The sequence below is a fragment of the Tyto alba genome, unplaced genomic scaffold (assembly GCF_018691265.1).
Source record: "Tyto alba isolate M040663 unplaced genomic scaffold, T.alba_DEE_v4.0 Super-Scaffold_13, whole genome shotgun sequence".
In the NCBI taxonomy this organism is placed as follows: Eukaryota; Metazoa; Chordata; class Aves; order Strigiformes; family Tytonidae; genus Tyto; species Tyto alba.
In genome coordinates, this window is record NW_024881275.1 from 37,532,098 (window position 1) to 37,548,866 (window position 16,769).

The following is a 16,769-nucleotide window of genomic DNA, read 5'->3' on the forward strand; positions in this document are numbered from 1 at the left end:
CTGACATGGAGTTGGGGGAGCTTTGAGAAGCTTCTCACAGGGGGCCACCTCTGTAGCACCCTCTCTTGTTACCAAAAAACGTCCACTACTGACTCAAACCCAGGACATGCTCTTACAAGCAATAGTATTTCTGTAACTGGTGGTATCTTTGAGAGCTGGAGAAACGAGGTCCATCCTGAGGCCCCCTAGTCAAGTTCATACACCCAGGTGTACTAATATCTCAGCCTTTGTTTTTAAATGCAGGAGTCCTAAGCTTTCCCCGTGATTGATATTCCTTATGTACTCTAAGAGCTAACAACTTTCAAAAAAGATAAAGACTGAAACCTCCACCTCCATAATTATCATGGGTTTAAGTAAGAAAAACAGGGAGAGACATCCTGAAACACAGAAATCAGTGCTAGACTTTTCTACTCTTTTTCTACTCTATTAGTAGTGTAACACCAATGCTTTTGATTTGTTTACTAACATATTTTACACAGAAAATTTCCCACTGACATCAGGATACATTTTATAGTTTCAACCTGGTGGCTAAATACACTAACAAATTATAAACAAGACCCAAGCAGGAGATAATGAACGTAAAATAAACACTGTTTTGTTAGCACTTTGACCATGGAACTCAGATGGGTCAGTGAGTTTAATGGACAAACACCTTCTACCAGATGGTGTGGAAGAAAGGGGAAAGGACATAGTTCCCTTCTAGAGGCTACCCTAAACCATTAAACCTAAGATTTTAAGGGGTCACCGCTTAACAACTGAGGCAGGTAATGGCTAAGAAAGACTTTTTCATTCTTCTTGTACTGTTGTGTATTGTTAATGAAAATGATCCCTAAGAAAAAGTGATTGTAAATGCTAATAAGGTCTGTTTCCAGAATAAAGGCACAAACCCAGACCATTCCAGCATAACCAATTCTCTGTAGAGGGTAATGTAGAAGCCGTATCAGACCTTTCAAATACTATAAGCATTTGAAAGTTTCCAATGCTTATAGTATCAATCACTGTTCTTTTTTTTTTTTTTTTAAATGCATTTAAATGATGTGATTTCTGCTCATCAGTAACTTTCATGTCATTCCCTTTTATTCACTTTCCCTCCAATATGTTCATCCCTCTAGCCTACACCGAAGGTTTTGTTTTCTTCCTTTCAGTGTTTTTGTTTCTCCTTTTTAATGTAAATGTTTGACTGGAAGGGACAGTGAGTATTAGAAAACTGCTGTAGGTCCTGCTTCAGGCACAATGTTTTAGCACTTACCATCCTCCTCTCAACAGTGAACTTTAGTTAGAATTTTTTTTCAAGATGCATTAAATGAGAGCAGACATGACTGTAAAAAATACTTATCTGGAGAAACCTGGATTTGAACATTTCTTTTTGAAACACTGCATAGCCAAATTGACAAATTTGGCTAGCTGTAGGTGCTATTTATACAATAATTCTACATCACAGCAGTAATTCTGGCCTATCCAGACAAAGACACAGATTCACTGATGTAATTTAAAAATAAATAATACAAAAAAGCCACTCCAGGACTATGCAACTGAACTGTTCAACACATTCTTGCCAAAACTGCCTAATTATTTTCAGTCTTAGTGAATGTCCTGTGTTGACAGACTACCTATTAGTAATACAGTGGAACTTCCCTTGTTTTTATGGCATAAACTACAGGGAAGATTTTATCTCAGTATCTATAATGTTCTCTTTGTTGACATGTAAGGTGTTATAGTTTGCAGATGGCTATGCTTTTATGTCATCTACTATATATGCATACAGACATAGACACATATATTGTAATGTTCATTTTTTTAATAAGACATTATTATGAAAGGTCTTGGATATTTTGAAGTTTTTGGATGCTGCTTCAAAATGAAACTTTTCATACTTTAGTAATCTAGCTGCTAAATTATCACAGGGAAAATAATTGATGTAGGTTTGGTTTGAGATCTCTATCTAAGCAAGGAGCGAGGACTGGGAACTAAATCAGAAGGTAAGGTCTCTGGAAAGGTTAAGTACTAAGGTATTCATCATTTTGTGTTCTGTTTACAAAACAGCAGCAAGTAGGTAAATATTACATCTAAAACATACTTAAGAGTAATGACAGATGGTTGAAGTTGGCAGTGACACACATGTTGTTGAGTCTTTAATCTTCAGACAGAATTGAAGCCAAGTTTAGACTAACAAATCATCCAGCAGAAGCTAAACTGGTGATCCCTGTTCAGACTACTTTTGATTCTCACAAGAGGGCTTTAAAGGTGTGAGAGAACAGAAGACTGTAAGAATATTTTCAGTGAAATAAAGTATTGCTGCAATGTCTGGACTAAATTATCTGCAGGAACTGAAGTTGATGTTCCTGTTTGACCTGATCTATAAGGGAATGCTCTACTCTGAATCAGAGAGAAGACAGACTTGAATCCGTTCTCAGATATTTCGAATCACACTCTTAGCTATAATTACCTATGCACCTGAATAGATCAAATTTGAATCAGGAGACAGATGAGAATACTTTTTAGTTGATTCTTTTTCTGGAATAGCAAATATTTTTATGGGAAACAAGTAAACAAAGCGGAGAAAACTGCAAAATGGAGTTGTATGTCTCAAAGTTGTCAAGTATGGTTCTTCCAGGAATAACAAAAAATCACAAGCAGGTCTGTAGCTGGGGGACTTTCTCTGGCAATGACTTAAAGGTTAGTTTGCAGTTCTGTCTCTAACTGCATGGCTGCAGTTAGTGCTAGTACATTAGTAATTGTTATAACTGAAAATATCCAATAGAATATATTCACATAAGAAGTAGTGAACTGCATTTTCACGAAATCCCAAATCTTTTTTTTCTGGAATGGGATAGTGAGGCTATATCACATTTTTTTGGTCATGCAGATTATTCATGAAATGTCTCAGAAAGGTGTTAATGAAATCTTTGTACTTTATTATGTTCTCGTATTTTTGATATGCCAAATATTTAAGAGGAAAAATAACTGTATTTTTGAGACATATTCTAATAAGAAATCACAGTGATTTTTTTTTGGTCTCCTCCCTACCTCACTGTATAAAATTTCATTTGTGCATAACATTAATCCAATTTCCTAGAACTCAGAAGGGAAAACTATAAGTAATACAGTTTTAAATGCCTTCTAGATACCTAAAATAGCTTTTCCTGTTAATAAGATTCTCAGTGTGCTGATATGTGAGTTTCCAGGAAGGAAATACATATTCTCAGTTTAAATGCACTCTAGTTCTGAAGAGTTGTAGACTCATCTCTTACCCTTGCCATTTATTCAGTATTGATTATTATCTGTCCAACTGCTCAGTCTTGTATACCACTGAGGAAAATTCAGTTTATATTCACCATTTGAAGAGGAAGTATTAAACACCTCTGTTGAAAGTTGACTGTTTTTAGGAGGATGTCAGTTGCTTTAACACTATCTGCTCAAATGATGGCTTGCTCATATTGGAACAGCTGGTAAGCTCCTCAAAATTTAACCATTGGTTAGTGCATCACAAAGTACAAAACTATACTTTTTATTCGACCAACTAGAGAGGAAATAATCTTTTCTATTAATCTGCTTAAGCTATCAAAAATGGGAATATTGTACTAAAATGTATTAAAAACATACTGCTTTAACAAATTTCAACATCATTGGATCTTGCAAAGGCCAGTACTTTATTAAGCTGAATTTGTTGAAAAGATTTTAAATAGGGCCATTTGGTACTGACCTCAGAGTGTAAACATTGCCATGAAAACTACTCATTACATAAATTATTTTTGCAAAAAGATTCCTATCCAATGACTTTGTCATATTGCTTTATGTAACTACATTAGATATAACAATGTTAGAACATACTTCTTCTACATAGAGCAGATTGGTATTAACTAATTCTGTGGTTTATTTCTCAGTCTTCACTTGGATCACAGTGAGAATTTTGGAGGCTGTGCACACTATTCTGGTTATGATGGAAAAGTTTTAACCAAGAAGTAGTTTTTTCAGTTTCCAAGGTGATCAAAATATATTGTTCTGCCCTTTCAAAACAGTTTACTCCATGTTTTTTTCTGATGCTCAGAAACTGTTTTCCAGCCCAGATACTGAGCTTATACACTGTGGTTTTTTTTTTTGTTTGTTTGTTTGTTTGTTTGTTTTTTCCCATTGATTTTCTTTTCTTTTAGTAGACCCTCACTCTACATTTTTTTTCCCTGAAGGTATCTCTCTCTACCACTCAGACCACAGGAACTTCTTAATGTTTTTCTATCTTTATTTTGCTACAAGAAAATATTATTTTTATTTCCCCCCCCCTTATATTGTAGTAATACTCTTCTGACCACAGACCAAGATCCCAAGCTTTAACCTTTTGTTTTTTAATTGTAGTCATTTGTAAATTCTTTCAACATGTTTAAATTTTTTTAACTGAACACATGAAATTTGGTTAAAGAATTAAATTTCACCAGCCTAGGGTCATTCTGTTACTGTGCTACAATTTTTATAAGCCCTAGTGGCAAAAAAAGGTTTTGCAACTTTATTATTGTTTGAGCTCAGAGGGCAGCTGAGCACCACTCAGCTGCTCACTTCCACCTTCCCAGCCCAAACTCTTCTACACTAACTCTTTTCAGATAAATCAAAGACAATGTCACTGATTCAGCAGAGAAGAATGGAAATAGAAGACTCTTTGTCTTAGCCCATAGAAAGCTGCTACAGATCACTGCAGATAGATGCAAAAATTTGCTTTGCAATTTACTCATTTATACAGGTGGATCTGCACTTGCGTTGAATGAGACTCTTAGATAATAAAGGCTTTATGTAACCTCATCTGTATTTTGTCGCTGATACCTTGTTAGGAGCACTAATGTAGGCTTGTCTAAATGATGAAGTTGCATTACCATTATTACTTTGCTGTGTCTTCCTTCAGAAATTATAGAGTTTAATTACTGGTTTAATTTTTTAAAATAATGAATTAAAAATTATTTTAAAACTGGGGATAAGTGCTGTCATAGGCAACAACCATGGCATTGCAGCTCCCACTTAAAAATAAGATATTCTTAATTGTGAAACTGCCAGGGAATCCATGGATTTCATTACTGCTTTTGTTGCCTCTGTTTGGAAAACACAGAGATGTTATCTGTTTTTGTAGTAGTATTTTTTTGTAGAAGTGAAAATCTAGTGCCATTAAGCACAGTTAACAGCCTTGTAGCAGTTATTTTATTATTACTACTTTTACTTGAGAAGTTGTGCTTGAGTATTATTTGAATGTAGAGGTATCAGGTGTGATGGTTAAATCCTGCTTTACATTTGTGCAGGTGTGAAGGGGGTGTCATCTCCTCTGTCACCTCCTAAGTCTGCTTCAGTGGCTGTATTGCATGCTCATTAAGCGTGGTGGTGCCTGGGCACCATACCTACGAGAGTGGAGGACTTCTACACTAAGAAGATATAAATAACCCCCTAAATACAGATTACAGGGTAGTGAAATTTATTCATACTCTTACTCCTCACTCATCCCAATCCCCCTGCTGCTATTGCAATAAAATCCAGGTATGGGTGAGAATGACTGGAATCTTACTGAAAATGCATATGGCTTTTTAAGGTTATTTAGGCAGTCTTTGCTCCCCAATTTTGCACTCTTTCAGCCAGAATACCTGGATTTGAGAATCTTGAATTGTCATGAATGTTGTCTTACAGTTGTATATTTGTTCTCTTTTTCTGACAAAAATAACCTAGCAGCCCTGTTTAGCAGATCTAGGGGAAAAGGAGAGTGACAGTTTTACTCCTTTTGTCTAAGAAAGGAAAAAATCTCAGTCTGTAATCCAGATCACCACTCAGGAAATTCATATAATCTATTTCTATCCCTGTGTAGATTGTTGCTTGTAAGAATTTTAATCAGTTTTTTAGAGGAAGGAGTAATTTTAGTCAGGTCGAAGGAAATGATTCTCCCTTTATATTCCATGCTTGTGAGACCTGACCTGGACTACTGCATCCAGCTCTGGGGTTCCCAGAATAAGAAAGACATGGTTGTGTTAGACTGGGCCCAGAGGAGGGCTATGAAAATGGTCAGAGGGCTGAAACAACTCTTCTGTGAAGGAAGACTGAGAGAGTTGGGGTTGTTCAGCCTGGGGAAAAGAAGGTTCCCGGGAGATGTTATTGCAGCCTTTCAACATATAAAGCAGGTTTATGAAAAAGATGGAGAAAGATCAGGACCTGTAAATTGAAAAAGAATAGATTTAGACTGGACATAGGGAATAAATTTCTTATGATGAGGGTGGTGAGACACTTCCTTCCTTCCTTCCTTCCTTCCTTCCTTCCTTCCTTCCTTCCTTCCTTCCTTCCTTCCTTCCTTCCTTCCTTCCTTCCTTCCTTCCTTCCTTCCTTCCTTCCTTCCTTCCTTCCTTCCTTCCTTCCTTCCTTCCTTCCTTCCTTCCTTCCTTCCTTCCTTCCTTCCTTCCTTCCTTCCTTCCTTCCTTCCTTCCTGCCTTCCTTCCTGCCTTCCTTCCTGCCTTCCTTCCTGCCTTCCTGCCTTCCTGCCTTCCTTCCTGCCTTCCTGCCTTCCTTCCTTCCTGCCTTCCTGCCTTCCTGCCTTCCTGCCTTCCTGCCTTCCTGCCTTCCTTCCTTCCTTCCTTCCTTCCTTCCTGCCTTCCTGCCTTCCTGCCTGCCTGCCTGCCTTCCTTCCTTCCTGCCTTCCTTCCTGCCTTCCTGCCTTCCTGCCTTCCTTCCTGCCTTCCTGCCTTCCTTCCTGCCTTCCTGCCTTCCTTCCTGCCTTCCTTCCTTCCTGCCTTCCTTCCTTCCTGCCTGCCTGCCTGCCTGCCTTCCTGCCTGCCTTCCTGCCTGCCTGCCTTCCTGCCTGCCTGCCTTCCTGCCTGCCTTCCTGCCTTCCTGCCTGCCTTCTTCCTGCCTGCCTTCCTGCCTGCCTTCCTGCCTTCCTGCCTTCCTGCCTGCCTTCCTTCCTGCCTGCCTTCCTTCCTGCCTTCCTTCCTGCCTTCCTGCCTTCCTTCCTGCCTGCCTTCCTGCCTCCCTGCCTGCCTTCCTGCCTGCCTTCCTGCCTGCCTTCCTTCCTTCCTGCCTTCCTTCCTTCCTGCCTTCCTTCCTGCCTTCCTTACTGCCTTCCTTACTGCCTTCCTTCCTTCCTGCCTTCCTGCCTGCCTTCCTTCCTGCCTGCCTTCCTGCCTTCCTGCCTTCCCTTCCTGCCTTCCTTACTGCCTTCCTGCCTTCCTGCCTTCCTTACTGCCTTCCTGCCTTCCTGCCTTCCCTTCCTTTCCTTCACTGATTTTAATTATCTTTCCCTCACAGGTTGCTTAAAAAACCTCAAAGTGCTCAATGTGAGTTTCAATAATTTGAAGTCAATCCCTCCAGAACTGGGTGATTGTGAGAATCTGGAAAAACTGGATTTGTCTGGAAATATGGAAATAACAGAGCTCCCATTTGAAGTAAGATAACAAGCTATGTTTCTTCCATCTTTTTTATTTGTTTTATAAGGCATTTTATCAGTCTTAAAATCTTTACTTAACAGATTAAATCACATTCTTTGCAGTTTGTAACAATGATGTTTTAGTAGTATTATCACTGAAAATGCTCTAGCAGTAGTTAAACAGGACTAAACTTTTTTGTTTTGGTTTTCAAGTGACTAAATTTTGCTTGTATTTGTTCTGATATATGAAGGAGGACATGGTCCCAAGAGGATTTGGCCAGTGGTGATAAGGAGAAGGCTGCAAATAACTATTTTCTGTGAAAGTAAAGTACATCTTGAGAGTCAAATTCACATACTAACCTTCATGTGTTCCTAGTGTTCGTTTTCTTTTAAAAAGAGTATGGAGAGTTCTGTAAACAACACTGCATGTTTCTATGAGTGTAAATATCTGTCCAAGAGGGATATTATGTGTAGAGACATGGTATGAATATATAATAAAGACTGAGAAAAGGGCACCCACGCATGCACCAACATTGTTTCTTGTGTTGGATGCATAACTGCTCTCTGCCACAGCTGCTCTGAGACTTATTGTTAACAGAGAAAAGAAACCATTGGCTGGTACCTAACCACAGTTTTGAATGTCATCTGTATTTCTCAGATTCTAAATATCTTAAGTCCTGGATGATGAGTGGGGGTGCTTTAGGGAGAAGTGTCAGGCTCTTCTTTACTAATTCCTGCTTTTTCTCTAAACATCTGTTACTGGTAATTTACAGGTAGTATTGGAGTGGATTAAACTTGTGTGAGATCTGGTGTGACCATGCTTGTGTTCTGTTCTAAGGAAATGCAAACAGTAATTAATTTTACCCTCTGACTTTTCACTATAAGGTAGTTTATGTGAAAAGAATTGCTAAAAAATGATGTGAAGGAAACCGAAACAAAGGGTGGACATTAAGGTTCACAACATAAGTGAACATTGCATAGAAATGCTAGTAAGAGCACAAACAGTGGAGGTCTCCTTTCTTTTTCCTCTCTGCCTCCTTAGATAGAAAAGATAGGGGACAAACCAGATAAAACTTAACTAGTAAAAAGGAACCATAATGGAATGAGAAAAACATATATCCTGAACAGTGAGTGTATTTGAACATGTGGACTAGAACAGTGAATTTAGCCCCTATCATTGGTATGTTACAATCAATGAGTACTTTCTCAATTGCTTCTAAAGGCCTTGTAGTGCAAAAGCTCAGTCATGCCTGTGCATTATAAGTAGCTTCTGCATGTAAATCTAATTGTGCATGTAAGTCTTTCCAGGGCTGAGTCGTAAGAGACCAGTGTTTTCCTTGGAATTCTCAAAAATGTTGTTTCCTTCTGATAGTCTCCTATTAAATGGGATTGAAAGCCACTAAAACTGAGTGTAGGCTACTGGGTAATGGTTCACATGCAATGTATGGAAAAAATCTGAACCTGTGCAAATGACTTTATGTAACAGCAGAAACGGGAAGCAACACCATGTCAATGTGGTCTAAAGGGTCAAGAAGAAAAATACTGTAATCTTCTGTTGTGTTTCCTTGTTTCTCTGGAGGCTGTCACTTAATTTATATTTGAAGTGACCTGGGAGGTAGCCTATTCAAGCTCTTCTGATTTAGTTTATAAAATTAGTTTCCCAGAATCAACATTTCAAGGACAGCTTTGGAAGTTGAACATACAATTAAAGAAACACTTTTGTCAAATGATCTAAAATGCTACATATGGCTGATGTTGTCCAGAGCAATTGCATCAGTATCCTTGCTAATGTAACGGGTGTCTGATGTTTGATTCTCAAATAGGCAAAGTGTGGTAGTCACTGGCAGGTAACTAGTGAATTAAAATATTGAATTAGTCTGAACAGTCTAAAAAGGGAAAACAAAAAGATACTGTGAAGTGTTGTGGTGGGCTAACCTTGACTAATAGCGAAACACCTAGGCAGCTGCTCATGCCCTCTCCTTCCTCAGCATGACACTGTGAGAAAATTAGTTAAGAAAGCTCATGGGTTGAAATAAAAGACAGGGAGGTTGTTTACCATTTGCTATTGTGGGCAAAACAGACTGTACTTGTAGAAGATTGAGTTAATATTTGCCAATAGATATTTGGGTAGTGAGAAACAAAGACATTAAAACATCTTTTCTCCTCCATCTCCCAAGGTCAACTTCAGTCCAGATTCCTCTCCCAGACTTGAAAGGTGCAGGGAGGCTGGGGGATTTATAGCCAGTACACAGTGGTTCCTAGCTGCTTCTCCTTCTTCCTCACACTTTTCTTCTACTCCAGTGTGGAATCTCCATGGGTGCACTTTCTCCAAGAATATCAATCTGCAGCAGTGTGTCTTCTACAAACTGCAGTGTGGAGATCTGGTCCACCATGGAGCACCTCCTCCTATTTGGACCTTGGTGTTCCTTCTCTTCCCCCCCCAACCCCACTCCCTCTTTTTATTTCCTACTCCTTTCTCTGACATTTTTTTTTCCCTTTCTTAAATAAGTTCTTAGAGTGGCATCACACACTTGTCTGAGGGCCTTGGCTGTGTCCCATGGTGGGTTCATTGGAGACTTCTGGAACTGTTTGTGTCCAGCATGGGGCAGCCCCTGTTCCCTTCCCACAGAGGTCACTCTGCAGCCCCCATGCTGATAACACTTTGCCATAGACTCCCAATTCAAGTATTTATGACTGCAAGTTAGACAGGTTAGGTCAATTATAACCTAATAAAATTGTTACTAACATCTATTAATCCAGTGAAATGCTCATAAGTGTTGGTCATCATCCTTTCCTGTGGTGTGAATACTGGGAACAGGAGAGTGTAGATGAGCAAGTACATATGTAACCTTTGTTTTGTTAGGTGAATTTACCACATTAGGAAAAAAAAGAAAACTTGGCAACCGATATACAAAATAAGTAGAGGGTTGATAAAAATGGTGCCTGTTTATTATCTTTTAGGAAGTTTAATTTTTATTTGACTTTCAAATCTTTAAAAGTTTCTTCTGGAAAGGTTAAAGAAATGCATGAGAGCAGCAACAGTATTCTCCAGTGTAAAACTTACTCAAAAGAAATAAAGACAACTTGAGCCTAGCAGAAATGATCAAAGTCTAATTTTGCCTTGGTTTTGTACATAAAGTAACGGCCAGAGAGACACTGATAACATATACGAAAATGGATTCAAAGAGATTGATAACATGTCTGCAATTCAGTCAAGAATTTCTGATAGACCTATAAAGGTTTATGAGATCATCAGAACTCTGAGACCAAATTACATCTTCAGTAATCAGTCTCCCTGTTCCCCTTCTATCCATTTTATTTATGTCATGTGCAAAAAATAGAGAAGACTCAAAACTTTTAATCTATTTGGTTATTTGGTTATTTGCTTTCTTAGGAAAAGAGTTCAGTTGTGTTGATTTTTTTGTTTTGCTTTGTGTTTTGTTTTTGTTTGTTTGTTTGTTAAGTAGGCATAGAATACTATATGATGTGCTAATTTAGGAGGAGAAATCTCAGTGAGATGGATCATATAGCACATGACTGTAGTTGCTACCCAGAAGTGATAGAGGGTTAGCGTAGGTTATTACACAAGCCATACAATGTCAACAAATACCCATCCTGAATTGAAGTTCCTAATTTGTGAAGATAGCTACCATATACATGTATGATTTTTTGCTGGTAAACCAGTTTTTTCTGAATTTGTCAGTCAGCCTGAATTTGTCACTCATCCACATTAGGAATTTAAAGACTGTTTTGATGTCTGTTGTCTGTTAATTTGCTTTGTAAACAGAGAAACTTCAGGGCAGACAAGATGCTAATCACCTTTACCTTGTACTACTTTTCAGGTTATCTACATTTGTTAAGGAGGTTTGCAGCATGTATACTGACTACACTTATTGCCTTTTTAATCTATCAATTTAACTTTTCAATGCAGCTGTTTTAAGATGAGGTATGCTATAATTGAGATGCTCTAACACAACTTGTGGATCTTCATTCTGTGTCAATAGATTCAATATCTGGTAGTGATACATCCATGTTTTTTCAGTGTGTAGGGGAAAAAAAAACCCACCCTAAAATGTAGCATTCTGCTTGGCCTAATGCAACTTGTTTCATGGTGCGATTGTATCAGCCTACTAGGAACATGTATATCCAGTACCTGGACTTTTGTCAGTACTTCTATTTGGGTGTGCTTTGGAGCCATGTCTTGAGTGGGAGTGGTATGCCTCGAGCCATAGCATCAGGAGGCAAGCACACTGGTCACTTGTACATTTATTTATTGTGGAAAGCTCTTTCCCTGTTTTCAGAGGCCACTTCCAACACTCTGTAAGTAATCTCACTGAATTTTAAAATAAGGTAATCTGATGCTCCATTAAAATAAATGGAGGGCGTGTGCTCTTGTCTTTTACTTTCTCAAGGTTTAGGATTTTATGCCATTGTTATGCCCAAGGAAGAGCAAACTGATTCAATGTCCACTTTTCAATTTATTTTTCTCTCTTCTATTGTTGGATGTCTAACATTTTTAGATTTTAAAATGTACCATTTAACTTCAATATTACATTAGTATTAGTTGCAAAGTAAGTCTTTTGGCAGAAAAGGTTTATGGATCTTCAGTTGAATGCAAATCTGTTTTGGCTACATTTATACATTAAGAATGTTTTTCTCTGGACATGAGTAAAAATATAAATTGAAATCAAGTGTAAATGTTAGAAAAGGCAACCTACATGGCATTACATTTATGCAGCCAGTTTGTAACAGATACTTCTAGACATCTCTAACCAGGGTCAGCAGGGGAAGATGCACTATGAAGTTTAGGGCACAATCTTCCCTAAGATGACACATAGCTCATAAGACTCCTCTGTGGGGGTAGATTTGTTCCTCTAGGTAAGATGCTCAGTAGAGTCATGTCCTGTATGTTATCTAGTCCATCTCCTAACATAATGAGATTACACTGGGTACCATACTCAGTAGCTGGAGAGAGAAGGGGAAGGATGGATGGATTTTTTTTGAAATTTCTTGTACCTTCCGTGTGTGTGAATTTAAGAATTGGTATGGTGTTGGTATTTGTATTTTAATTGTTGGATAGAGTTCTTATTGCTATTTTCATACATGTTTTGTATCTAATTTCTTTTTATAGGAATAAAAACTTTTTTATAAATAACTTGTTTTCTGCTATAAGTTTGTAGAAAAACTGCTCTGACCTCATTTTGTGGTGTGGCTCCTTCGGAAAATATTGCTTTCTACAGTTATTTACTGAATCACCTAATTAACATTTCCTGTGCATGGCAGAATACCTGCTTTGTGGTGATATTTTGGAGACATCTTTGCTGTGTTGAAGGGCCAGTTATTCTTCTGTACTATAGTATTCTGCTAATAATGCAACATCAGCCAAGAGTATCTATAGATGTGACTCAAAGGAACTTTAATGAGAAAAGAGGGAAGATGAAGAGATTTGCATTTCCTCCATCTGTACCATCTGGTGTGGCACATGCTGTCAGTCACAGGACAGGCAAGTCACTCCACACTACCAGTAGCAAGACAGAAATGCTTACAGATAGATGTTCTGATATTGAAAAGGGGCTTTTCAAAGTTATGCTGCTTTGAATAGCATTCAATACCACATCTGAGCAGTCCCAGTAAGTGATCAGAAATGTTTTATGTATCCTTTGTGAGGTCTGGGTAGTGTAAAGTGGAGGAATGAGACAGAGACTGTTACAGCATATGAAGACTTTGTCAAAGAAAGAACATATGTATTTATGCCTGCATTTCCATGTCAGTCCTGTATAAACTGATCTTTGAAGTTCAGAGAAATGGCAAGGTTATGCTTTTTTGGCTGTTTTAGCACATTGTGTTTTCAACAGATCAAATAAAAACTAGTTCCATATTTCTGATGTATAGAAGGTTTCAGTTAAGTCCTGATATGAACAAGTACAGAGTTGGGGAGTTTTCAAAATCATAGAATCATAGAATAGTTTGGGTTGGAAGGAACCTTTAAAGATCATCTAGTCCAACCATTCTGCAATAAGCAGGGACATCTTCAACTAGGTCAGATTGCTCAGAGACCCGTCCAGCCTGACCCTGAGTGATTCCAGGTATGGAGCATCTACCGCCTCTCTGCACAACCTGTTCCACTGTTTCACTACCCTCATTGTAAAAACTTTCTTCCTTATATCTAATCTGAATCTACCTTCTTTTAGTTTAAAACCATTACCCCTTATCTTGTCACAACAGACCCTGCTAAAAGGTATGTCCCCATCTTTATTATAAGACTCCTTTATGTATTGAAAGGCCACTGTAAGATCTCCCCAGAACCTTTTATTCTGCAGGCTGAATGATCCCAAGTCTCTGAGCCTTCCCTCATAAGAGAGGTGTTCCAGCCCTCTGACCATTTTTGTGACCCTCCTCTGGACCCACTCCAACAGATCCATGTCTTTGCTGTGCTGAGGACACCAGAGCTGGACACAGCACTCCAGGTGGGGTCTCATCAGAGTGGAGGGGAACAATCATCTCCCTTCAGCTGCTGGCTATGTTTCTTTGAAACATAGCTGAGAGTGCATGCTGCTGGCTCATGTCTGGCTTTTCATCCACCAATACCACCAAGTCCTTCTCTGCAGAGCTGCTCTCAATCTCTTCATCCCCATTCTGTATGGATACCCAGGTTTTCCCCAACCCAGTTGCAGGACTTTGCCCTTGGCCTTGTTGAACCTCATGAGGTTCACATAGGCCCACTTCTCAAGCTTGTCCAGATCCCTCTGAATGACATCCCTTCCCTCAGGCATGTCAACCGTACTGCTCAGCTTGGTGTCATCTGCAAATTTGCTGAGGATGTGCTTGATGCCATTGTCTATATGTCACTGATGAAGATACTAAAACGTACTGGTCCCAGTATGGAGCCCTGAGAGACACCACTCATCACTGATCTCCAAGCAGGCATTGAGTCCTTGACCAGTATTCTCTGGATGTGACCATCCAGCCAATTCTTTATCCACTGAACAATCTACCCATCAAATCCATGTCTCTTCAGTTTAGAGAGAAGAATGTTGTGGGAGAATGTGTCAAAGGTCTTTCAGAAGTCTACATAGATGATATCTGTAGCTCTTCCTTTATCCACTGGTGTAGTCACTCCATCACAGAAGGCCACTAAGCTGGTAAGGCAAAACTTGCCCTTCATGAAGCCATTCTGGCTATCTCAAATCACCTCCCTGTCCTCCATGTGCGTTAGCATAGCTTCTAGGAGGATCTGTTCCATGATCTTCCCAGGCATAGGGGTGAGGCTGACAGGTCAGTAATACCCAGGGTCCTTCTTTGTACCTTTCTTAAAAAAGGGTATGATGTTTCCCTTTATCCAGTCACTGGAGACTCCACCTGACTGCTGTGATTTTCCAAGTATTATGGCGAGTGTCTTGGCAACTACATTAGCCAATTCCTTCAGAACTCTGGGATGCATCCGGTCAGGTCCTGTACTTTTATATATGTTCAAGTTCCTCAGGTGGTCATGAACCTTATCTTCTCTTACAGTGGGGGGGACTGTTCTTCCCCCAGTCTCTGCCTGGTTGTCCATCCACTTGAGAGGTGTGGGAAGAGAGGTTGCCAGTAAAGACTGAGGCAAAAATTTCATTGATTACCTCAGCCTTCTTGTCTGTTGTCACCAGTTTGCCAGTTGTGTTCATCAGTGAGTTAAACTTTCTCTGACCTTTTTTTCTGGCTGACATACGTGTAGAAGCCTTTCTTCTTATTCTTTTCATCCCCTGTCAAGTTCAGCTCCAGCTGCACCTTGGCCTTCCTGACCCCATACCTGCACAAATGGGCAGCATCCCTATACTCTTCCCAGGATACCTGTCACTGCTTCCACTGCCTGTGAATTTTCTTCTTGCCCTTTAATTTGACCAGTAGATCTTGACTGACTTACTGACCAGCAGCCATGCCAATCTCTTGCTTTCCTTTTCTGTTTTCTCACACCTGGGGATTGAGAGCTCTTGCGCTCTATAGAAAGCATCCTTAAGGATGTGTCAGCCCTGTTCTGCTCCCTTGTCCCTGAGGCTGGTTTCCCAGGGAGACCTATTGACTAACTCGTGAACAACTGGAAGTGTGATTTCCTAAAATTCAGAGTCCTGACTTTACTCTTTGCCTGACCCATATCCCTCAGGACTGACAACTCCACCAGTGCATGATCACTGCAGTTCACACTGCTTCCAATCTTGATGTCACTAATTAACCCACCTGCATTTGTAACCAACAGGTCCAGTAATGCATCCCCTCTGGTAAGGTTGTCTAAAGTTACTGGAGTTATAGCTGGTGCCATTTGTCTGTTTTGTTTACTTGAAAATTATAATTATAATTATGTTATCTGACATCTTTCAACAATGCTAACATGTGTGACCCTAAAAAAAAAAAAGTTGATGTGATTAGAGATACATTAACGTTAGTCTCCTAAAGTTTTCAAACACAAAAGTATCCAGAAGAGTCATAAATAACTTTTTATACTTTAATGCACGCTCAAAAGATATTTTAAAACTGAGGTTTAACAGCTGGAAAGTTTTTGGTCTCTTTTGGTCTAGTTCTGTGTCTCTGACCAGTCTCATTCAGCAAAAGAAAATATTTAGCACAAAGAACAGAAGCACAAGCTCTATGCAAGTGTGGGAAGACTTCAAATAAATCCTCAACGGGCATTTTCATGTAACTTGTGGTCTTTGTGATCCATGACTCACACCTCCCAAAGTCATACCCTGGTTATGCAGGCAGGACACCATCAGTCTCTGTAGAAATGTAAAATGACAGGTTGTTTTACCAACATGTTGTTCAAGGCTGTAGGCTTCCAAATCTGTTTCTTTCCTTGTTATTTGTTTTTTATGTGTGTAAGAATTACAAAATGAAAAAGAGTCATCGGGATGTACAGGACATTAATTTCCCAAGGGTTTTGCTATACAGTTAGGCATTGGAAGAACTCAGCCTTAGCTCCTTCCTCTATCATTCAATAGAATTATAAAAGACCTGTAAAATCTTCAGATTTGTAGAATTTTTAGAAAGTTACAAAGTAGTCATGCACTGAATTTGTTTAAAACTGAATTTTATTTGTGTGGATTTTTCAGGATGACAAAGGAGACAGTAGTGGTGTAATAAAAGGCTTAACTTGGTACTGTGAAGCCAACATCACTAAGCTAACCTCTGGCAAAATTCTTCATTTTAAATCACTGGCAAAAGTCCAGCTGACTTTAATCGAACCAGCATTTACGTGCATACATTTTGCAGTCTCAGAAATGTTTTTCTGATTGCTTGACATGGGTGTATTTCTGTTAGACAGGATTTTATCTTGTCCTTCTTTGCTCAGTGCTTGTTTTCTCTTTCAACTTAACATTCATGCTGAGTTGCTTTCCGATGCAGTTGGCCAAAGAGCTGTCAC

General features: G+C 39.1%; 1 protein-coding gene across 1 annotated transcript in view; it reads left to right on the top strand.

The window, feature by feature from the left end:
• Positions 1 to 16,769, top strand: part of LRRC2 (leucine rich repeat containing 2) — a 52,662-nt gene that overhangs the window by 20,697 nt on the left and 15,196 nt on the right. Inside the window, exon 4 of the mRNA XM_032985618.1 lies at positions 7,258 to 7,394. Coding sequence (XP_032841509.1) covers positions 7,258 to 7,394 — 137 coding nt within the window. The remainder of the gene's footprint in view (positions 1 to 7,257; positions 7,395 to 16,769) is intronic.